This window comes from Budorcas taxicolor, chromosome 25 (genome assembly GCF_023091745.1).
Source record: "Budorcas taxicolor isolate Tak-1 chromosome 25, Takin1.1, whole genome shotgun sequence".
Lineage (NCBI taxonomy): Eukaryota > Metazoa > Chordata > Mammalia > Artiodactyla > Bovidae > Budorcas > Budorcas taxicolor.
Window position 1 is genome coordinate 26635833 of NC_068934.1, and position 24067 is coordinate 26659899.

Sequence of the window (24067 nt, forward strand, 5' to 3'; positions counted from 1 at the left end):
TGTTGCATAATTTTTCTCTTCTTTACTGAACAGAATATATGAAACAAAATATGTGAAACCTTAGTAAAGCTCAGCTTCTAATTTAGCAAAGTATAATATCCATCATGAGTTGAAATCTAGTATTATTCTCTAGCATATAAAGTGGATTCTACTCAATATGGGATATAATACATAGAAATCCAAATGTTCAAATGTTTGGATTTGAATAACTTTTTCTGTGAAAGGTCCTCCTATCCTCCTGCCAATTCTGTGTAGTCTTTTCCCTTTCCAGACCTGACAGAACAATAACTGTTTTCATCATGAAAGTAGCAGAGTGGCCAGTGCCAAGCTACACGCCTGAGAGTTTATGCCAACTCAGCAGGATGACCTGGCCACAGCTGAGGAGGAAGGTGCAGTGTACACTGCCTGTCTGCACTCACTGTCGTTTACAGCCAGTCTCCCTGGTGAGTGACTCTGGGTAAGACTGTGGTCATCCACCCAGCGACCCGTATGTCCCATAGAGCTAACCCAGCAGAACAGAGTGTTCTCTGTCAAATGAGAGCTGGAAGGTTCTAAAGAAACGAACATTCTAATTTAAGATACTTTAAGGTATGTAGGGTGTGAAGCAATCTTTCCCAAGAGCAGACAGACCAATTTGGTCTCATCACTGAAGAGTTTATACAGTTTAAATCTTAAAAAATTAAAATCTACTTGTAAAAATTATCAGAATAAAAACTAACAAGGTTTAATTCAGTGTTAGGATTGAAGGTGACAAGTTATTTTTGTGTATATATACTTTTATTTTTACATGGTAGAGGAAGTTACAGCTTTATTACAGCATATAAATGAACATGGATATATCAGCCAGCCAAAACAAAAGAATTAGCATAAACTTGATGAAAAGCATCAATTTCTAAACACAGTAAACATACATTATAACATCCTTTTGGACCAAATGGCTGCTACATAAGCAATATACAAGGCAAGTACTGGTACATCAGAGGCACCAAACCACCTTCTTTGATACAGTCATTTAGGAATTTGCATCCAAATGTGGGATGATAACTAAAAGAGCTGAAGGGCTAAATAGAGGACTCATTCTGCCCCCCTTCCCCCATTTTTCCAACTTTTAGGAATTCAGGTTTATTCAGAAGTTTGACATATGTAATCTTGTAACTACCATCTCTTTTTCAGTAACCTGAGAATAGTAGTTTTAAGTAACTTTAAAGCTTGAGCTCCTTCTGAATTTCCCAAAGAGTTTCTGCACTTTTTCAAATGGGCCTCATCTTCAAGGGGTCAGCTTTACCTTTACAAGGTCTGTAATACCATTCTCTCCCAGGACACATGGAACACTAAGGTATAGTCTTCATTTATTCAATAGTGGCCCTGAAAATAAAGACTTAAAAATTATTCCTTTTTCTTTTTTTCTAACAAAGGTCTGCAGTATGAGAAGCACCAGTTGCTGGGTGAAGGAGAATTTAACAGATTTGTAGTATGAATTGTGGCAGAAAAAAAGACCACCAGGAAAGAACAGTTTAAAACAGATGACTAGACATTTATTGTTCAGATTCATCTGCCATATTTCCACACAGGCCCCAACCTCTTCCCATGTTTGCTGGGACCTACCCTTCTTTTCCTGTCTCCTTGCCCACAATCCACTTCCTATAAGGAACTACTTTAAAACTTCTGTTACTTTATTCCCAGTGATTTAATTCTATTTTACTTTACCCTCTCCCATTCAAACTAGCGGAGGCTTCATACCTGGGCCCCAACTTCCCTCGCCCCAGGAGACTTAACTGCTGATATCTTTGTGACCAGTGCTGATTTCTTAGGTCTTTTCTTGGACCAATTGAAAACAGAGAACAACTCAAAATGTTACACGACCTGCCCACACAGTGGTTCCCAATGTTACTAGATATTTATAGAGCTAGTTCACTTAGTTAAATAACAAAGATGCAATAAGACTTTCATCTAATCAAATATAGTAAGACATATCACAGGAGGCCAGGAGAAAGGTCTACAAAGGTAGGTCTCTTCCTCCTCTACCACCCACCCTTTGTCTCTCTTCAACAGCAGTAAAGAATATATTATAGGAAGAGATGCTTCCGTAGAATCAACTTCAGAAATTATCCCCCATAAATGCTCTTTTATCTCATTTTATGTTGGTGATAAACATTTTTTCAAACATAAACATCCTACCTTACTATGTTGGCAACTGGATGCACTCCTAAGATTGTTCAAAATACTTGCTGTTACATCAGCACAGATAGGGCAGCACCTCATTTCTTTTTAATCATCTCATAGCCACTGTGGATTTGGAAGAAATGATGAACATAAGTTACATGATTAGCTGGGACCCAAGAGAGGGCTCCCTTTCTGTACACTGTGTGTGTCTTTGAACATCCATATGTGGCAGCCTGACGATGCCACAAATCTGAATTGTTTCCATCAGTAATTTTTCCTAGGAATTTCTTACAGGACTTGGTTAAGGTAGAAAAGAGTTACTAGGATAAGTGAGAGTTATGAGACCTAGAAATTAATGTGAAATCAACTTTACTATTAACAGTAAAGAATTTATAGCAACAATTTAAAAATATATTCTTTTAAACAACAATTTAACAAGTGCCTACAGTATGTTAGATACTGGGTTAGGCTCACCAAGGAGCAAGAAAGACTTAGTCCCTGACTGCTTAAGAGTTTATTATCTGGTGAATATGATCACACGAAAATAAAAAGTGTTAATGAAAGAAAAGTATTGGAGACACAACAACATGTACTTAAGGGACCCAAATCTCATCCCTCTGGCACAATTCAGCCTTATAGCTAACTTTCAAGGTACTGAAGATGCAAAACTAACATATTGCCCTGGCAACCACTTCTTTGTGGACATTTCCCTACTACGTAGATCTTTATCCATTCCTTTATCTGAGTTTAGATCCTTCAGAGAGACCCCAGCAATGTTCACCCCAATCCACACAGAAACTAAGGAAAAGATACCCCCAAATCCATTTATTACATAGTGTTATATAACAAGTGTTTTGCTTTTTTAAAAAAACCTTAGGAAAACTGTTATAATTGCCCTGAGAGGTTCACAACTAGGAATTTTTAGCAAAACTCAAAAAATTCAGGTGTCTAAGCCCTATCCCCAATCAGCTAAATGTAAATCTTCAGGGATGGAGCCTACAATTTGATCCTCTTGGCAGAGATACGCCAAACAAGAAAGGGACAGTTTGAAATTACCAACTATAAGTTAAGTTTTAACTTTTATCACTTCAAGTCCTTTTCCATAGCCAGGGTTTGTATTAGATTTCAAGTGTTCTTAGCCAGAAGAAACTAAGATGGTAATAAGGACTGCTATCATATTAGCACCCCTTCCTCCTCTCCCCTTTAATTTTCTCCAGTAAATAGAATTCTTGTTAACTGAATTATAATTCTGACCTTTCTGAACTAGAGTATCCCAAGTTAAATATAAACTACATTTTGTTACTTCGTGCTGTGTTAATAAGAAAGCCTTATACTCTTAATCATACATACGCAGGATTATAGTAACATTCTCATTTTTTTTCAAACCTGTATTTCTGGTAAGTTATTTTATTATAAAAATAATTTGCTGAAATTTTAAACACTACTAAAGGGCCTAAAGTAGAATAAAAGTCCTTTTTCACCACAAGAGTATTTTGTGATTAAATATATGATTAATATAGTCTAAATATATTTCAGAGTGTGTGCATGGCTCAGTGGCATTTTTAGGCTTACCACTCCAGTCTCTGTGCTCTAAAAGGTCAAAAACCACAATAGCTTTCAGACTGGACACCAAGCCAAGTCAAGAAACAGAAAGGAGCAGGAGCAGCGGCCAGATCACTGCTCAGTGACAAGCTGTCCCAGTAACAACAGTTTTGGGAAAAATGCTCTTAACTTCCATGATACAAAGTTCAGATAGCCACTGACAGAAAAGAATTCAAGTCAGAAAAAGTTCTTATCTTAAATGATAAACTTTTTTACACTTATCTAAATTAAAACTGGTAAGTCTGATGTTTTGTGGAGGAAAAAAACATAGTTCTGTATCCAGCTCCAGCTGTGTACCATAGTTTCAACAATATTTACCCAATAAGAATAAATTATGAAAAACTTTTGTTGCTACTCCACTTAGCCTATTGTGCAAAAATATTTCCATTCATTCCATAAAACATTTAAGAAATAATACTCCCTTATCAAGTCTTTGAAATAATTTTTGTCAGAGAATAATCCATTTAGATCAAAAGCTTAGCTAAAAGGGAAACAGAGAAACAACTAAACATGGAATATAACTGTCAGGCAAAACATAAATCAGGCCTTAGTCCCACTAGACAAGGAAAAAAAGGTGACATAGTCTGATGTTTTAAACATTATTTTATCAGAATTTTTTTCTTCTTGAGTTTAAAAAGTGGTAATTATTAGCCAGAAGTTTAGTGGAGTTATAGTAATGGAAAACAAAAGAGAATTTTCAATAATAAAAATATTAATAAGGATGAGTACTATGTAACAATATATGAAACAGTCCAACAGTACATAATGAACCAAGACACAACTCATGAAACGCCCTCAAAATATATTGGGAAAAAAAACTAGGAAATGCTAAGTGGATTTGATTAACTACTTTTATCAGAGGTTGACAGATCATTAAAAATTAGTAATTTAGTGAAACTAAATAGTAAAGTCAGTAAGTGTGAATGGATACAGAAAGATGATACAATTAAGTCCATCCCCTTCCCCCAACTACATAAGGAACATTTATAAAGATTGTCTATTACCTGGGTCACAGTGTAAACCTTAACAGATTTCAGAGGGCGAATGTTAACCCACATTTCTGTGATCTCAATTCAGCTAAGTTAGAATCAACCACAATATAACACATTTTAAAATGTTTCAAGGCTAAAAGCATACTCTTAAATGACTCACTGAATTAAAGAGAAAACTAGGAATTACAAAATATAACTGACAGTAAAAGTACCACAAAACAAAACGTGGTACTGTTAAAGTTTATATTCTTAAATGCATTTTTTAAACAAGAAAGATCAAGGATAAGAGTATTAATCATAAAGTAAAAGGAAGTTTTTATAAATGAGCAGAAAGTGGTAAGATTAAAAACACCAGTATCAATAAAACAGCTAATTCTTGGGGAGAGGAGGACTAATAAATTAGAAAAATAACTAGCAATACTAGGGCACAACATCCCCAACAAATAGGAAACAGAAGAGTTAAGCACATGTACAGTAGAGGTTTAAAAACTCATAAAACACATGCCAATATATTTTAAACCTTGGATGAAAGGGACAACTCAATTAAGAATGGAAAATCTGAACAAATTACACTGATGAAGTTTTATCAAAAATCTAGCCCCTCACCCTTCAAATTGTTTTATCACAATTTCAAGAACAGTTCATTCTTATCTCAGGCAACCTGTTTGATTAGATAATAGGAAAAAATTTTTGGTGGGGACATAGTAAAACCTTGATACCAAAACTGAGCAAAGAGCACATGAAAAATAGTAAATCTTAGATACAGATACATACTAAATAAAATATTACAAATAAGTGGGCTTTTTGAAAAATAGTTCATGACCAAGAAAGTTTTACCCAGAAATGCAAAGATGGTTCAATATCAGAAAGTCTATTAATATATCACACCATGTGAGGTTTAAAGAAAAAGATCATTTGAGTTGTAGAAAAACCTGATGAAATTCCAAATGAATTAAGAGTTTAATAAAGGTAAATTTCAACAATCTAGGAAGAAAAGGAAACAACCTGAAAAGGTATCAAAAATCCAAAACAAGCATCACAAATAATGAAGAAAAATTAGAAGGATTTCCATTGCAACCAGGAACAAGACAAAGATACCCACTATCACTGTTTCTGTTTAACATTTTACTGGAGTTCCTACAGCCAGTGCGATAGTACAGGAAAAGGATAAAGGTCTTATAGAAAAAAGGCCTTATTTGGAGGTAGTAGATGTGTCTAGCAGAAAATGTATACACACACCCCTTTTATTTAAAACACAGCTGTGTAAAACTAAAATTTATTTTGGGGCCTACAAGATATAGAAGGTATTTGACAACAGCAATCCAAAGGAGGAAGGGAAAGACACTAGTAGAGCACAGAAGTGACACCAGACAGTAACTCATATCTAGACAAAGAAAAAATACCAAAAAATGAAAAGACAGTTAATATTAAAAAAACTATATTTTTTCTATTAGCTTCTACAAAAGACTTAAGATTATATAAAGCAATTATAACACATTACATTTCTAATACATATAGACATAAAATAACACAAAAGTGGTGAGATTCTGAAGCTATAATGGAGCAAAGTTTCTGTATTTTAGAATTAAGTGTGCAAAATTATAAAGTATGTCCTGGAACTTAAAGCTGATACTGTAACCACAGAGAAAACCCTAAAAAAAAATCCTCAAAAAACATAATTTGAAATGTATTAAATATATTGTCACTCTGCTTATTTAACTTTGCATATATGCAGAGTACATCATATGAAATGCTGGGTTGGATGAATCACAAGCTGGAATCAAGATTGCGAGAAGAAATAGCAACAACCTCAGATATGCAAATGATACCACTAATAGAAAGCAACGAGGAACTAAAAAGCTTTTTATGAAGGTGAAAGAGGAGAGTGAAAAAACTGGCTTAAAACTCAACATTCAAAAAATTAAGAGATCATGGCAACCAGTCCCATTACTTCATGGCATATAGAAGGGGAAAAGTAGAAACAGTAACAGATTTTATTTTCTTGGGCTCCAAAATCACTGTGGATGGTAACTGCAGACATGAAATTAAAAGATGCTTGCTCCTTGGAAGGAAAGCTATGACAAGCCTGGACAGCATATTAAAAAGCAGAGACACTACTTTGCCAACAAAGGTCCGTCTAGTCAAAGCTATGGTTTTTCCAGTACTCATGTACGGATGTGAGAGTCTGAGCACTGAAGAACTGACGCTTTTGAACTGTGCTGTTGGAGAAGACTCTTGAGAGGCCCTTGGACTGCAAGGAGATCCAACCAATCAACCCTCAAAGAAATCAGTCCTGAATATTCACTGGAAGGACTGATGCTGAAGCTAAAACTCCGATACTTTGGCCACCGGATGAGAAGAGACGACTCATTGGAAAAGATCCTGATGCTAGGAAAGAGAGGGCAAGAGGAGAAGGGGGCAACAGAGCATGAGATGGCTGAATGGCAAGGGACAAGAGTTTGAGCAAACTTTGGGAGATAGGGAAAAGCAGGAAAGCCTGACGCACTGCAGTCCATGGAGTCACAAAGAGTCAGACAAAACTTAGCACCTAAACAACAAAAAATAATTAAAATGGAACTTTAGAAACTATCCCCTTAAGGCAAAAAAAAAAAAGTAAAGGACAAACCAAGAAACAGAAGACACAAGACATAGAAAAATAGCAAAATGGCAGGCATAAATCCAAACATTACAATAACATTAAATGTGAATAAACAAGCCATTCAAAATGCAGAGATTTTCACAGTGTATAAAATGAGATCTATATTGCTTTCTAGAAGAGGCACCTTTTTTTGAGTACTATTTTCCAAAGCCTTTGAAAAGCACTAAACCCATCTTTGCTTGTTTGCATCCAGTTATGAGTATATATATGTCAAATTGGTGGAGGACCTCTAAGTTGAACACCAAAGCAAACATTTGATGAAAACAAGAAACTAGGGTAATGGATAGCCTCTATAAAATGAATAGAGAAGAAAAAAGTCTGTAAAGAACTTCGTTGAAGTTGTGATAGTTAAGAACTGTGGCAAAGAATCTCAGGCCAAGGATGCCATCAAGGAGTATTTCAAATTTAAGACATGACAAAAAACTTAATCCTGTTCCTCAAAAAAGAAAAATTGCAAGAGAAGTTTAGAAATATCCGAAACAAATGAAAACAAAATCACAACATACCAAAATTTATGGGGTGCAACTTATACAGTGCTTAAAGGGAAAAAAATCAATGCCTGTTTGGAAGGAGCCCAGGTTTGATCCCTGGTTGGAGAACTAGATCCCATGTGCTGCAGCTGAGTTTGCTTGCCATAACAGACTGAAGATTCTGCATGCTACAACTAAACGTGGCACAGCCAAGTAAATTTTTAGAAATGCCTGCAAATGCTTAACAGAAAACAGGAAAGATCTTAAATAAATAACTATCTTAAGAAGCAAGAAAAAAAGAGCAGCCTAAATGCAAAGAAAACAGGAAATAGTAAAGGCTAGAATGGAAGTAAAAAATAGAAAGTCAATAGAGAAAATTAATGACATCTTCCTAGAGAAGAGGAAGTCATTCACTTTCACTCATCTGGTGCTTAGCATTTACCTGGCATACAGAAGCTCAGTAAGTTTTCTGAATAAATAGATTAAAATATAGGACCCTTTCCAACTTTAAAATTTTATAGTTCTTTAATCAGGCAATGTTACTTGCAAAAAGGAATCACTATATTTCTAGCATGCTACATTGTTGTAATAAAGGTGGGAAGTTATATATTTGTATTTGCAAAAGAAACTCTAGAAGATATACAGGAAACAGACAAATGGTTTCCTAAAGTGGAATTTAGGGGAAAGGTTAGATGGAAACAATGAAAATATGACATATGCATATCTTTTTATATTACTTTTATTTTTTAACCTTGTGAATGTATTACCTTTGAAAAATAATGTAGATAAGTACATATTATCTTTAGTATATATCATTAAAATTTGCACTGAAAAAAAAAAAACTGATTTGAGCTAGTACTTAGAAATAAATGATCAAGTATCCATAATTAAAGTACATGTCCAGCTTATACTGTTGGATCTTTCTCCTGTATTCTAATTGGTGGAACTTCACAGTCAAGCAATTTAAACTAGACTATAACTTACTAGCCTAGAAGTCGAAACTATCACAAGGAAAAGGTTGTTGCTTAATGAGACGCCAATGCTTTCTAGATACTCTGAATTAGTACAGAGATTTAGTAGCATGGAGCAGAATTGACAAAACTAGCTTTGAAATATAGTTTTAAAAATGCTGTGTGTAGAAATGAGCACACCTAGCACTCAGATTATAATATCATACTCTTAAGGAATCAGGCTCCCTGAAAAAAAGGCTGATTTATGATTGAGGCAGGAAATATATGAGATGAAGAAGCTGAGACATCTTACATGCCAGAAACTAAGGAAGTGCTCAAAACAAAAATTCCATATTGATTGGAGGTATGTCAAAAGGACACAGTTGTCAACTGACAGGTTGCACACTCTTTCTGCTACCTATTTCTCCAGTTGTTCTAGTGAGCTGAGTTTCCTAGTCAAGCAAAGGGGTACCTCATACTGTTACTACATGAGTGAAGGTGAAATATCAACATGCTTTCACATAGAGATGTTTCTAACACAGAGGATACCAATAAGAGCTATAAAAAGCAGCCCCCTCTGGATGCAACAATAGAAAACAGCACCTGTTCCTCTGGGGTAAGCCAACAGGGGCTGGATAGGCCCCCCACTCACCTCTTTAACTAGACGCAACCTGCACAACCATATGCAGTGGACTTGCCTGCACCCGAGGAAAGTTTGCTTAACCCAATGGCACAGAATGAATGAATGAATGAATGAAAGTCGCTTAGTCGTGTCCAACTCTGCGACCCCATGGACTATAGCCTGGCAGGCTTCTCTGTCCATGGAATTCTCCAGGCCAGATTATTGGGGTGGGTAGCCTTTCCGTTCTCAAGGGGATCTTCCCAACTCAGGGATCAAACCCAGGTCTCCTGCATTGCAGGCAGATTCTTTACTGTCTGACCCGCCAGGGCTCAGAGCACATAACTTCTCTGGAGAAGGGGGAGAGGAGGCAGACTTTTAATAACTGCTTTTATCACCAGGTTAAGTCACATAGTTACAAAGTAGTTAGAAATTTCTGAAAGGATATTACTGTTTTTTGTTTTTTCTCATTCTTACATAAATAAGTATCTGGTACTTCACTGGAAAACTACTGTTCTATAGGCCTTAGCCAAAAAAATACAACCCCTGGTTGTCTCCAGCCCACTGGGAAAGAAGCCACGCACAAAACATGAGGCTTCTAAAAGAGGACACAACTCAGGGTGAGTCAGGGCCTTTGGTAATCTCAGAGCCACCAGCCAGATTCCAAAGAGGGAGCTCAAGTGGGTTTTCTGGGACACTCTACTTGAATTATTGTTCAATTAGTCAACACACTAGATCTTCAAAAGAGGACAATTAATTAACATGATAAGGAGGTGACTTCATTCTTTGGACTATATGTCATAATTGTGTTCTGACAGCCTTAACAAAAACAGCCTCCATCATTTGCAGGTGTGAAGATAACAGTTCTCCACCAGGCTGTTTATTTTTGCTGAAGACAGTAAGAGATTGACAGGCTATAAATGACACTTTTTAATTTTTTATTTATTATGTTTACAGGCTTCACTGGTTGAGTCACTGTTAGGCTTGTTAAGTGATTAAAGGAAATTTTATTAAAGCAGCATGTATTTATTTTATTCTAGAATAATAAAATACATGAGTTTTCTGGTTTGTTCATAATCTGTTAAAAATTGAGTTATTTTGCTGACGTGGTAACTCACTTGAGGACCTCGCCACTTCGGAAAATGCCATATACCTACCTGCTTCTTAAATTTGTCCAAGCACCTGACAGACTTGTTCAGAGCTGAAGCAGCAAGCAACTGACTGCTCTTGAACAAGAGCTGCTTTTCTGGGGCTACAGCTGACTGTGCTAGGAAGCAGCCATGGAGCAAGGCAGCACAGGCAGATGAAAAAACTTTCTCTTTAAAGGCAACATACTCAAATGACTCTCTGGCATAGCTAATTTCTGTTATCACATATTAGCTTATATATGATCCCCTAAGCTTAATTTTTTTCTTAATAGGCTGACTGCCTATTGACAACTGACTTGTTGACAACGGTGTACAACTTACTTTTAGTAAGATGCTGACTGCACAGGCCAAGTGGCAGCCAATCCACTTCCTATAGTGAAGCTCTTCCTCTTCTGAAGTTCACACTTGATGGTGGCCATCCTGAGGAAAAACTGCAAAGCCTCTTCCGATTTGGAATTGGTCTGTAGTGAGAGGGGTCATATACAGTACTCCTGGGCGCCAGTGGGGAAGGAGGTGCTGCAGACACTTAGGGAATGATCCAGAAGACAAACCAAGTGGAGGGGGAGGAAAAAGGCGCAGTAAAGAGGAGTTAACAGGGAATGAAGGAAGGAAAAGGGGCTGCTCCACCAAAAATGAGACAGCGCTGGGAAAGCTCTTCCTCCCATTTGCCCTCCCCAGCTCTTAGCTCCAGGCTGGAGCCCAGCATTCGTGGGGAGTCCACAGGCCCCAGGCCAGAAGGTTCAGGCGCGCAGTACCTCAGCCCACCTTCAGATGGATGCAGAGCCAGCCTCCCCTGAGCGGCAGGCACACCACCAGCCCGCAGGGAGCAGAGTCAACGCCAGGAAACAGAAATTCACTCCCACACCCCCCCATTCTCCCACAGGTGCGGGCGACTCCCGCAGCCCAACTCAGGCTGCCCACGCAAGAGGAAGAGGAAGATGGAGAAAGCTGGCGGAAGCTCAGAGGAGGAAAGCCGCTGGCTACTGAGGCTCCGCGAGGCGGCGGCCAGCCCGCGCACACCTCGCGGGCCAAGGCCACCTGGAGCGGGCGCTGGACACTCAGCGATGAGGCGGCGCGCCCGCTGCCTGCCACCTGCGCACCCTGCAGGCTGATGCTTCTGGCCGGCGGGCTTCAGAGGCTCACTGGGCTCCAAGAGCACAGGGTGAAGCAGGCACACTCAACTGAAAGGCCTCGGCCATCACACAGAGCATTCCTTGCCCAGAATCCAGCTACAGGGGAGCCCAAGTAAATTTATTTTTAAAAACCTTGTCTAAATGTATAGGATAAGTAAGGGCTTTTGCTTCCTGATTCAGAAAGTTCCCCTGGAGAATGGAATGGCTACTCACTCCAGTATTCTTGCCTGGAGAATCCCATGGACAGAAGAGCCTGGCAGGCTACAGTCCTGGGGGTCATGGAGTGACGACTGAGAGACTAACTCTGTCACTGTCACTTTTTCACTGGGAATTTTTCACCAGGGCTGTGGGAGAAAGGAATCACAGGGCTGGTTTTTACCACCCACAAATATGAGCTGAAGTAGAAAAAAATTTTACACACTCTATGCAAGAGATTGTTTAAATGAGATGCAAAACTAAGACTTTGATCAGGGCAGTGCTAATCGATAACCAGAGACACAACTGATAACCATTTCTACAGCTCATTAAAATATGAAGTCTGTTAAATGTAGAATCTAATAAAATCCCCCCTCATTCCTTACTTCTCCCACCACATTCTACTCGACTGTTTTCTAACTCACTTGTGAATCATAAAACATAATATACATCTGACAAATTCTTTTACAAAATGTAGAGCAGTGTTTCTCAACTTTTTTTTCATTGTCTACTCAAAAGCTTTTTCAGACATTATCCCTAAGTGTTCAGCTCCCTCACCTGTCCCCACATTGTGAAATTAAATATTATAGAATGAGACTTGTGTCTGGTAGGCCTGAGCTTTGGCGAGTCAAACCTTTGTAATATCAAAGATTTTTTTCACCAACCTCCCACCCAAGAACCAATTTTCACCCCTTGGGACAGTAATGGTCCAGTTGAGAACACACAGTGTAGAGCAATTTTATTCCCTAGAATATTCCCTGTAGAAAGTATATTTTGCAGCTTTTTTGATCTTTGCAAGGTTTTCCTAAAATGAAGTTTTAATTTGGTATATAAGAGGAAGTTTAAAAAATAAAAAGACAAACCCACATTAGACTCCCCTCCTCCCAATCCTAATGAAACTCTCACTCACGACCATATTTTGTACATTCAAGGGAAGAGGTGGAAAAAAAAGGAGAGAACAAAATAATGGGAAACTAACCATATTCAGTAGTAGATGACTGAAAGCTATTAAACAGCAAGACTAGCAAGAGAGTGAACCATAACTCTCTGACCAAATGGGGTTGCCTCCACTAGAGCCATGTAAGTCCTCAGGGCCTGTGTACAAGCCTTCTAATTCTCCCGCCGGTCCTGTCCTAGTCTAATTGATAAATTACCTTGGTCCTGATTTTTCAGTTTTTGTTTCATTGTTTATTTCCTATAGCTGCCTTAAATTCTTTGTGGAATCAAGGAAATATATATTTTTGTATGAACCACGTGTACTCCTAACATTGGACACCAAGAGGGAGCTACCAATTGACTGTCGAGGTACCCTAAACCTTCCTGTGAGATACTTGAAGGCAGAAATCATGTCATCCTGACCTCATAACCATAATACAGTAAGCAGAGTAGTCATATGCTAAATTAACCTGGTCTAAACTCCCTGTGTGGTATTTCAACAGTGGGACCAAATCAACTATTTGAGTTTATATTAATTGGTATAATACTTGCAGGGTGAAGATACCTCATTTAATTTTTTTAGGCCATAAAGTTTTATTTCTGTTTTCCTTCTGATATACATTGATATTAATTGTAATGATTATATGTAGATGCATGAAGTTACTGAAGCAATATAAAGTGAATATGCTGATGTCCTAATGGAAGAAAGCACAAGATGAAATTTCAATTCTAGAAATCCCATTGTTTTATGAGAAGAATCATAAGCTCTGTATAAATGGATTATTATACATATTCTAATAAACCTGAAGCCAACTTTTACATTTATGACATACAATTGTACAGGTTGAGCCCATCAGAATAGAGCTATAAAAGATTCCTAAAGGGGAGAAATTCTTTACCATTTCCTTTTTCTAGTCTTGAGAGACTGGAGTTATGTCATAGGTCCAATGTTCTTTTTATTTTTTACAGATCAGGTGAGAATACTTTCAAAATATACAGCCTACTATCTTCTGTTCTCTAAAACACGGAACATTAAAAAGTTTTAAAATTTCAGGTCTTTTTGGATGTTCCAAAGTGTGCTTGCACTCTTCTTAAAAAGGGCCTCCTCCTCAGAATTCAAGTTAACTTTCACAACATCTGAGACACCATTTCGTCCCAAGACACAAGGGATACTGAGAAAGATTTCTTCTTTTATTCCATATGAGCCCTAAAAGGCAAAATTAGGTTATTATTCAGTACTGTGATATGGAAAAGCTGCTATGCAAGAGAGCTTCAGAATTAGAATATACAGAGAGAATATGGAACTCAAGAATCATTGAGGGCAGTGGAGAGAACACCACCAAAAGCATCGTAATGTCTTATGACCATGTAAGAACTTGTGTTTAATGACACAAAGAACATTCCAGAGGACTTCAAAGGAACCAAAAAAGACATTGTCTGCTTTAGCCTTAACCTTTGTCATATTTCTGTCTAAGGGAAAGGATGTCCTGCAGTCTGATGAAGGACTATGCAGCCTGTGAGATCAAGCAGCCTGTTTGTTTTTTGGTGTAAAATAAGAGAACAGCGAAGGCAGAAGTAGGAAGTAGCTAGAAAAGCTCTGCTCTGCGTAATCTCTACAGCAGGGGATGCCATTAAGTTTGGACAACAGGTGCTGACAGGTGGCTTCTCAAGTTTCCAGAGGTAGAGCCTAAGGTTACAAGGTCCTCTCATGCCCAGCAGGGTTTATGTAATCTCCCTGCCAGTCACTAATGGAATGCACCCCTGCCCTCTTGGCGGGCACCTGACTTCTATCCGGGTCCTTCATGATGGACAGTGCCATGGAATAGGTGCAGCCATGGCCACCACCCTATCCTGGGGCCATGGAACCTTCCATCAGCAGCCCTGATGTTCCCTTCAACCCTGGAGCTGAAGCCAAGGCTGTAGAGGCAGCTACCAGAGCCTATTACAACCTGGGTAACTCACACAATGCCTACATGACCACACACTAGCCTCCACCTCCTCCCTGGAAGATAAGAAAACTCAGTAGATCTCTCACACCTCTCTGCCTCCCACTACCCATTGCATTTTCCTACCTCACCCCTTGGGGTTGAACATAGGGTTGGAGGCAGCAATGGGAAGGTCTTGTTCTTCCTCCAAATCTGACTGTAAAGTTGCCAGGAACCAGCACAGAGCAAGGGAGAGGCTCCTTGACTCTGGAGTGGTGCCCCCCACCTTCCCCTGATAGCTCAGAGTCCACTGGCACCACTCAGCCAAGCCTCCCTCTCACCATCTCTGGGGCTCTCCTCAGTGAACAATGAGCTCACTCAGGAGCTCAGTGTTCCTGTTTTATTCTAGTGGCCCACAGAAGGACTCCCTATCCATCTCCTCCACTGCAGTCCAGCTCCCTCATTTTGGTAGCCACTCGATACTCAACCTCATGATTTCCTCAGACTAGTTACATGTCTTCTCCTGGCAGGGTTCCCCACCAGGCTCTACTCACATTCACTTCACTCTGGTCTATGCCTAGCCATGGAAGGCCACTGGCCCACCAGACTGCCAGTGCACATTCCCTTCCCAGTCACACTCCAGCTCCAGTTACACTTACCTCCTCCCACTTCCCTTTCCTGTCCGTGGTCCTTCTGGTGCTACCTCTGGGTAGCACAATGCCTTTTGGAGCTGCAGGGGTTGGTTGGGTGGCATCAGGAAAAAGGCTAGTGTGGCTGGAGCAGAAGCCATTCTCCTTCCCTGCTAGTGATTCAGGAATTTGTTCCCTCTACTTTCAATGTGTCTCTTCCTACTAGCAGGGGCTTCTTAAAACTGGAAATGCATGTCCATCCCACTTAGGGGCTGCTGGGTGGACTGGAAATAAGGGCCCTACCCCTATGTGCTGACCACGACCTGCTGCCAGCCCCTCAGCCAACCCTCTTTCCCTTTAAGCATCATGCCTGGCTGGCAATATGACCCCTGGATGTACTGAAATTTGCTTCCTTTTCTCCTAGACTGGCCATGAAGTGAGGAAATGGTTATTTAAAGAGAATTCTCTCTTTATTGACCAAAAAAAAAATCAAGTTAATATAGTAATATTAAATAAACTCTATTGCCAACTTTATTTGCTGAAAATGTGAATAAAAATGAACTGGGAGAAAATAACAGCATACAAATGATTCTGCTCTTAATGTCAAATGTTTAAGTATTTCCTATAAAATATAACTCATCTATTGATTTGTTCAGTAATGACTAAGAAATTCCCATATTACTCAATCTCTTTTGAGGAGCCTTCATTTGATACCTAACTCTTCTTCAGGAGCCCTCTGGAGGTAATTGCTTATTCTCCCAGAGCCCCTCTTGTCCTCAAAAGAGGAACAGTGTGTGGAATCTGCTGTATACTCCTGTCTTGTCCAAATTATTAATCCCTTGCTCTCTTAAAAAAATTCCCCCTATTTTTTGAGGCTCATCTTATTTAGCTCTTCTCTTTCTAATCACCGTCTCCAAACCTATTGAGTATTCCATGTTATTCATAAAAGACTCTAACACCTAATAATCTTCCCTCTCAGTTTCTGCCCTTATCCTTGGTGATGTCATTCTCCATGTGGATAAATCAACCAATTCCCTTTCTTTCCAGTTTCTTATCTTCTTTCTTTAGTTCATGAGACCTTCTCTTCCCACCCCAAGTATCCCACTCTGAACTTTGTTATGAGATTCCTCCAACTTAAGATTTATTTCTTGGGTCCATTCTGTAACCCTTTTGCCATTCTAAGACCCTTTGCCTATTTTAATTTTTAGCTTTTATAAATATTTCTTAAATCTTTACTAATCATTTTCTTTTGTAATTTATTCATTTGTATGTATATAACATTTAAGGGCAAAGGTCTTGAATTTGACTGTGACCCTTTAGTAGAAGGTCAAACATATTTTTAACATGTGTAGAAACCAAAATCACCTATATCTATCTCTGTCTTCCTCTCTCTCCTCCTTTTAACACTCCCGAAATAAAACCCAAACCCCAATGAATTCAGCTATCTATTTCTTCATTCCTACACAGAGATCCCTAGAGAAAATGAGACAACAAAGTCGTTAATATGTTAAAATTAATGCTTATCAATTTCAAATGAGTCCACTTGATAGAAATTCTGCCTTGATTCTGTTAAATTCTATTTCTTATTATCTACAACGGTGATTTCAAATCTTCTCAAACATCCGACTTTTCTCTGTCTCCCTTGACTTTCAGCAGATGATTTTGTCTCCTTTCACCAAAAAGATAGACATCATCAGATACTTCCAATGCCAAACTTACAAATCTATGATTCACTGTTTTCTTTGTTCAGTTCAGTTGCTCAGTCGTGTCCGACTCTTTGCGACCCCATGAATCGCAGCACCCCAGGCCTCCCTGTCCATTACCATCTCCCGGAGTTCACCCAAACTCACGTCCATCAAGTCAGTGATGCCATCCAGCCATTTCATCCTCTGTTGTCCCCTTTTCCTCCTGCCCCCAATCCCTCCCAGCATCAGAGTCTTTTCCAATGAGTCAACTCTTCACATGAGGTGGCCAAAGTACTGGAGTTTCAGCTTTAGCACCATTCCTTCCAAAGAAATCCCAGGGCTGATCTCCTTCAGAATGGACTGGTTGGATCTCCTTGCAGTCCAAGCGACTCTCAAGAGTCTTCTCCAACACCACAATTCAAAAGCATCAATTCTTCGGTGCTCAGCCTTCTTCACAGTCCAACTCTCACATCCATACATGACCACTGGAAAAACCATAGCCTTGACTAGACAGACCTTAGTCGGCAAAGTAATATCTCTGCTTTCGAATATGCTATCTAGGTTGGTCATAACTTTTCTTCCAAGGAGTAAGCGTCTTTTAATTTCATGGCTGCAATCACTATCTGCAGTGATTCTTTGTTACCCCCTATTAAAACAGATATCTGTCCCTCCTCCTTCCTAGGGCTAATATCCTCACGAATGCTCTGCTTATTTTTTTTTATTTTTTATTTTAATTTATGTTAGATGTGGTGGGTCTTTGTTGCTATGTATGGGCTTCTCTTATTGCTGAGCATGGGCTCTAGGGCATGGGCTCGGTTCTTGCGGCGCTCAGGCTTAGCTGGTCTGCAGCATGTGGAATCTTCCCGGAGCAGGGATCGAACCCATGTCCCCTGTGTTGGCAGGCAGATTCTTAACCACTGTGCAACCAGGGAAGTCCGAATGCTCTGCTTATTAACCAACACTCTCTCTGCTTATTATTTCTATCTCCAATATTTTCTTTACATCTTATCTTTTAAAAGAAAAAAAAACTTGCCCTGCCCTGATTTTGCTCCCCAATTACTGCTCCATTTTCACAGTCACTTACCTCAAAAGAGCTGTTTACACTGGCTTTTGGGCTTCCCTAGTAGCTCAGATGGTAAAGAATCTGCCTGCAATGCAGGAGGTCTGGGTTCAATCCCTGGGTCAGGAAGATCCCCTGAAGAAAGGAATGGCTACCCACTCCAGTATTCTTGCCTGGAGAATTTCATGGACAGAGGAGCCTGGCGGGCTATAGTCCATAGGGTGGCAAAGAGTTGGACACGACTGAGCGACTTCCACACTGGCTTTAATTTCCCCAGCTACTTAAGAGGTTATGTCAGGTGGAAATGATTTTGCCCCCCAAGGGACATTTGGTAATGTCTGGAGACATTTTTGATTGTCAAAATTGGTATGTACTGGCATCTAATGAGTAGAGGCCAGGGATGCTGCTAACATCCCACAACACAAAAGTCATCCCCAACAATGAAGAATTACCAGTCCGAAAGTCAACACTGCCGAAGTTAAGAAGACCCTGGTGTTCTCCAATCAGACTTTTTCATTCTTGTTACTTTATTAAACATCTCCTGCTAAGGCTCTCAATGACATATGTCACTTTATCTTCCTGGCATTTTCAAGCCTTCATTTTATATGACTTCACATCAGTCAACAACAGAAAGCCAATCCTTTCATCTTTAAGGCATCCTCCTCTCACTTGGTTACCATGGTTTTGTGTTCTCTTGGCTTCTCTTTTAGCTCCGGCCACCACTTAGTCACCTCCATGGACTCACACTATAAACTCAGCTTTCAAAACTGAAATTCCTCAAGACTCAATCTGTCTTGTCACTTTATACTCTCTCCTTAGGCAAGCTCATTGAAATTCATGATTTCAGTTATCATGTGTAAGGGATAGCTATTGTCTTTGCCTGTCAAGTATCTCTTTCTCTTTTTTTTTGACAGAACCTCTCCTTTCCTTTCAGTAACTTCCTCTCCCCAACTGACAAGTATCATGGGAATGGACAAGTAATCCCAAAAAGGCCAATTATCAAGAAACTAATATGGGTAATGGAGAGGCAGGGTACTGATTCTGTCGGCTCTAAGCATGCAGCTGATGGGAACCATCATTGTTGCTCCATGAAAAATGTCCACAGGATATTAATGCCAACAAGAGCGAAAAGATGAGCAAAGATTGTGGAGAGAAAAAATAGCTCGAATGATACAATTTGAGCATGTGGTTCAGGCCTCCTTGGCATTTCAGTTACATGAATCAGCATATGCTCTTTCGCCTAAGCTAGGTTGAGTTGGCTTCTGTGGCTTACTGCTTTCATGGTGATGATGCTCACATTTGTAATTGCAACCCCAAAACTCTTTTATGAATTCCAGAAGCTTATACCCAACTGCCTATTTTCTCTCAGACATTACAAAGGCACCTCAAATTCAATTTCTCCCTAATTGCAAACATGATCTTCAAATCTGATTCTCTTTGAATATGCCTTCCCTCAGTGGATTATACTACCATTTAACTGTGCAAAACAGAAATCTAAGAATGACCTTTGTCTCTCTCACTTTCCACCTCACTCCATTGCCAAGACCTGTGAATTTTACCTCTAAAATACAATGTATCTCAAATTTGTCCCCATCTCTTCATCTCTACTACTACTTTTTTCTGTAATACACAGCCTCTTCCCAAGTTTGTCTACCTATACTCTTGTCCCCTTCAAATCTGTTCTGTCCATCACAACCCCAGGAATCTTTTTAACAACAAAAGCAAAGACTGTGAAACCAGTCCTTTTCTTAAGTTCTTCGGTAGATTTCCATAGCTCTTATGGTAAGAACCCAAACACCTTTGTAAGACTTATAAGACTTTCAGTGGCCCAACCTGCCTACTTCCCCCAGCCTTATCATACACCTCCCTATGTTCCCTTTGCTCTGTGCATTTCAATAACCGACCTTTTTTTCCTTCCAGATTCTCAAGTGCCCTCTTTTTATATCTACCTCAGGTCCCCTTCACATGTGTTCCTCTCTCTGCTTGGAATATTAGTCCAGCCTTCCAAATTAACTCCTACTCATTATTCAGATTAGGTCACATTTTACTTCCTTAGAAAATCCTGCCTGCCTGTACCAAGAATGGCCCCTCCCCAGAGCAGTTAAAGTCTTTTCTTGTATACTCTAAGAACTTCATCGTTTGTCATCATGGCACTTAACAAAATGTGTTATTATTGGCTTTTGTAACTGTTTTATTAAGTTGCTATCTTTCATTAAACTCTATAAGGTCAGAGTCTCTGACTGTTTTGTTCACCAATATATTCTCAACATTTTGTGTAATGCCTGGCACATAGTAAGGACTCAGCATTATTAAAAGAATGATAAGTGAAGATTCTATTTAAGCCTACCTTCACCATAGTGGATACTGGATGCACTCTCCTAAGATTTTTCAAAATTGATTTTACCAGATCTGTCACAGACAGTCCAATACCCCAAGAGGTATACCCCTTCAGCTTGATAATCTCATAGGCACTACAGTTGTGGAAAGTAAGAAAATCAAATTCATGAGAATTGATTCAGAGAGAACATATTTTTCAAGCATCTATTCTAAAGCAACCTACATTTTCAACACTCTTAAAATTTTCTTAGAGATCTCTTTTTGAAATTATCTCTGAATAGGCAATAAAAATTTCTATATTATTCTCGTAAACTTCATTATTCACTGTAAGTAGTAATTTACCCTTTGTTTACCATAAAGGCACAGTACTAGGTCATTTGTGCCACTCGAAATGAAACTTAGCTTCAAATTTTTGTATTTTTGCTTAAATATCCAAACATAGAATCTGATCACATTGAAAGCATATATATCTTGCTGACCACATAAAATTTTTAAGGTGTCAATGTTACTTTATATAATTATAAGATAAGTTATATCTTTTCCCTAAGGATATATTATTAATAATATATTAAAGCATGGGGAAATGTTTTGATATTTTTTCAAAGGAAAATAGCATAATCCTAAATATTATGTAATTTCTTATCTCAGGCTTGTAAAAAACATAATGTACTTTTATAGGAACTTTAGAATTATATCAATCCACCAAATTATTACATGATTATTTTTGAGTAACAGGCTTACAGGCAACCTCTTCTTTATGCTTATGAATTTTATTTTCTGTAATAAATATGTATTTTATTTTTGCATTACCACCAATAGCAATGTGAGTTTGGACTGACAGTAAAACTTAAAGGACAAAGAGGTTTTAACTTAGCTCAGATTTTATATATTTTTGAGAAAAGGATCCAGGACAAGAAACACAGAATGTACAGCATCACTATTTGTATCAGGGGTTCTTGCAACCACCTAGGCACAGCTTCAAGGCTCCAGGGCTGCATACAACACACTCAGTAGCAAATGGATCAGCTCAACATGGACTATACTTATTGTGGTGTCCTGTGATTTGACTATCAATCCAAAACCAGGGCACTATTAGAGGCCATGAAGATTGGTATCAAAATTAAGATTAACTTTCAGACTCTCAATATAACTAAGACTCTGTGCGGTTATTAATTTAAAAAAAGGAAAGGAAGTTTAGCCTAGTGATTGACTGACTGGTGGTCTTTAGAGCTGAATAAAGCTATGCGTTAGGTAACAGAACAAATCTTAATAGTGGAATCTGGAGAAGAGCGTTGAAAAGAAAATGGCTAAGAACATAATCCTTTAGTTGTTGTTAACCAATCTAATGAAATTAAAACTTCTGATATAAAAGGGAGAATCAAGAAAAAGCAGTCTTAAGGCAGGTATTTTAAGACAAAAACTGACCCATATTGTAAAGTAAATGCTCCATTCAGAAACTGGAACGACATCCTATTGAATCATGTTGTCACTCCCCTGCAATTGTTAGTTAGGCGCTGAAAAATTAGAGTTGAATAATATGAGTTGAGTTGTTTTAAGGAAAGTACTAGCAGTATCCTGAGGAGTCTTTATAACTATAGACCCTCTGCTAAATGAAAAAGGGGTAAATACTTTAATTTTGGACACTTCATTGTTAAGGACTAACTGGAATGAGTACTCATCTGTAATGTGTTGCAGTTTTTGGTATTCAAATCACACAGGACTTCAGTGGAAAATGTGATCTTAATCACTATTCCCTTATAGCAACAGTGTTTCAAATGAAAAAGAAACTAACAGTCCCTGTAGTACAATTATCAGGGACTGGGCAGACAAAAGTCCAACAATGTGATATCCCTATAAAGATGGGTTACTCCATGACGTCTGGAAAGCAGTCTTGGCTAAAACACGTTCCTTAGTGTCTAGGTTATAGTTGTCCTGCCAGATCAGATAGATTCCTGCATTTACTGGGAAACAGCTCCCAATAGCCCCTATAATGGGAAATATATAGTAGATGGGGGAAAGGGACATTTTTTTTGAGAATGATATGAAGTGATTCTTTAATATTAACATGTTTCATTTGGTAGGCATTAATTTAATCTCTTATCCAAAGCTATATGACATAACAAACGTTTGTAGGTCCTCTTAAGAAGATTTAAGAAAATGAAACATACCACTAACAACCATCAAAGAAAAGATATTTTTGGATATTAACCTGAAATTTCCAATTGATGTGGGAATAGTTTGACCAGAAAAGGAAATGTTTGGTTCAGAGAAACTGAACACATAATTAAATACAGCTATCAAATAACTTTAATAAGGTACAAATGATGGTAAATAAAAGGAAAACTAAGATAGTATAATTAATTAAGAATTATCAAAACATCTGGTGAGGGATTTTGGTTACCTATTTAATTTTATATACTCTGGTGATTATAGGTATACAAAGCTTGTTTTTTTCTATGTATAAAATATTAGGACACGTTTGTCATAAGAATTATGAGCAATATATAACACAAAGATAACCACCCAGGTCATGATGAGATATCAAGGTAAAGGGTTAACTGTAGGTATGAATCTTTTCCAAAAAGCTAGGCATATTGGAAAGATGACTTTGAGTATGCTTTTTCACAAAACAGTTGTCTAGGTTTCAAAAACCTAGGTGGCTCAGACAGTAAAGAATCTGCCTGTGGTGCGGGAGACCTGGGTTTGATCCCTGGGTTGGGAAGATCCCCTGGAGAAGGGAATGGCTACCCACTCCAGTATTCTTGCCTGGAGAATTCCATGGACAAAGGAGCCTGGAGGGCTATAGTCCATGGGGTCACAACGAGTTGGACACGACTGAGCAACTTTCACCTTCAAGTACTGGAGGGTTCTAGGAAGATGGAGAGTAGGAAGCACCAGGAATCTCTCTCTCCACCTAGACAATAAATGCAATGCCAGACTCTGTTTGATATAACTTTTGGGGAAACTCTGGAGTCTTCTGAAAGCTCAAAACTTCCAAGGGAAGGCTTGTATATTAAATTGTGGTTAATTTAAGCTCTTAGCACAGTAGCAGCTATTCACATGTACCCAAAGCAGCTTGCGCACAGCCTGTGAAAAGGACTCTTTTCTTCAAATAGCAGAGATCTGTTTTCTAGTGAATGATTACTGCTTCTGATAACAGAGGTGGAGACAAAGAGGGCAAAGCCATTATTGTTTCATCTCTCCACAACTATTGCAAGCTTCTCCCCTTTTTATTAAGGTGGCCTCTAGGGCATGTAAAGACCAAGTACCCTTTTCCTCTTCCCTTAATATTTCTTTTTTCCTCTCGGGAGCCAGACACTGAAGACCAGAATATACAAAAGCAACTGCATATTTTGAGGAAATTAGAAAGTAACCACCTATGTGCACAGGCTTAGAAACAACATCAAAGACCGTAAGATTACAACTCAGGCTGGTCTTGGCACAGAAAGAGCTTTCAACAATCAAAACACAAAAGCAATAACAACAAGAACAAAAACTCAGCAAACCCTGGGGACTGGATAGATTCTGATTTCTAAAGTTGCCACATTATTAGATTAAAACATC

The 24067-nt window shown here is 38.7% G+C and overlaps 1 protein-coding gene across 1 annotated transcript in view; it reads right to left on the bottom strand.

Moving 5' to 3' along the window:
* Positions 1 to 13909: 13909 nt before the first annotated feature.
* The window catches only part of LOC128068659 (L-lactate dehydrogenase C chain), a 38276-nt gene continuing 28118 nt past the window's right edge, over positions 13910 to 24067 (bottom strand). Inside the window, exons 6-7 of the mRNA XM_052661793.1 lie at positions 20514 to 20637; positions 13910 to 14074 (exon numbers count right to left, since the gene is read on the bottom strand). Of these exons, the coding sequence (XP_052517753.1) occupies positions 13910 to 14074; positions 20514 to 20637 (289 nt within the window). The remainder of the gene's footprint in view (positions 14075 to 20513; positions 20638 to 24067) is intronic.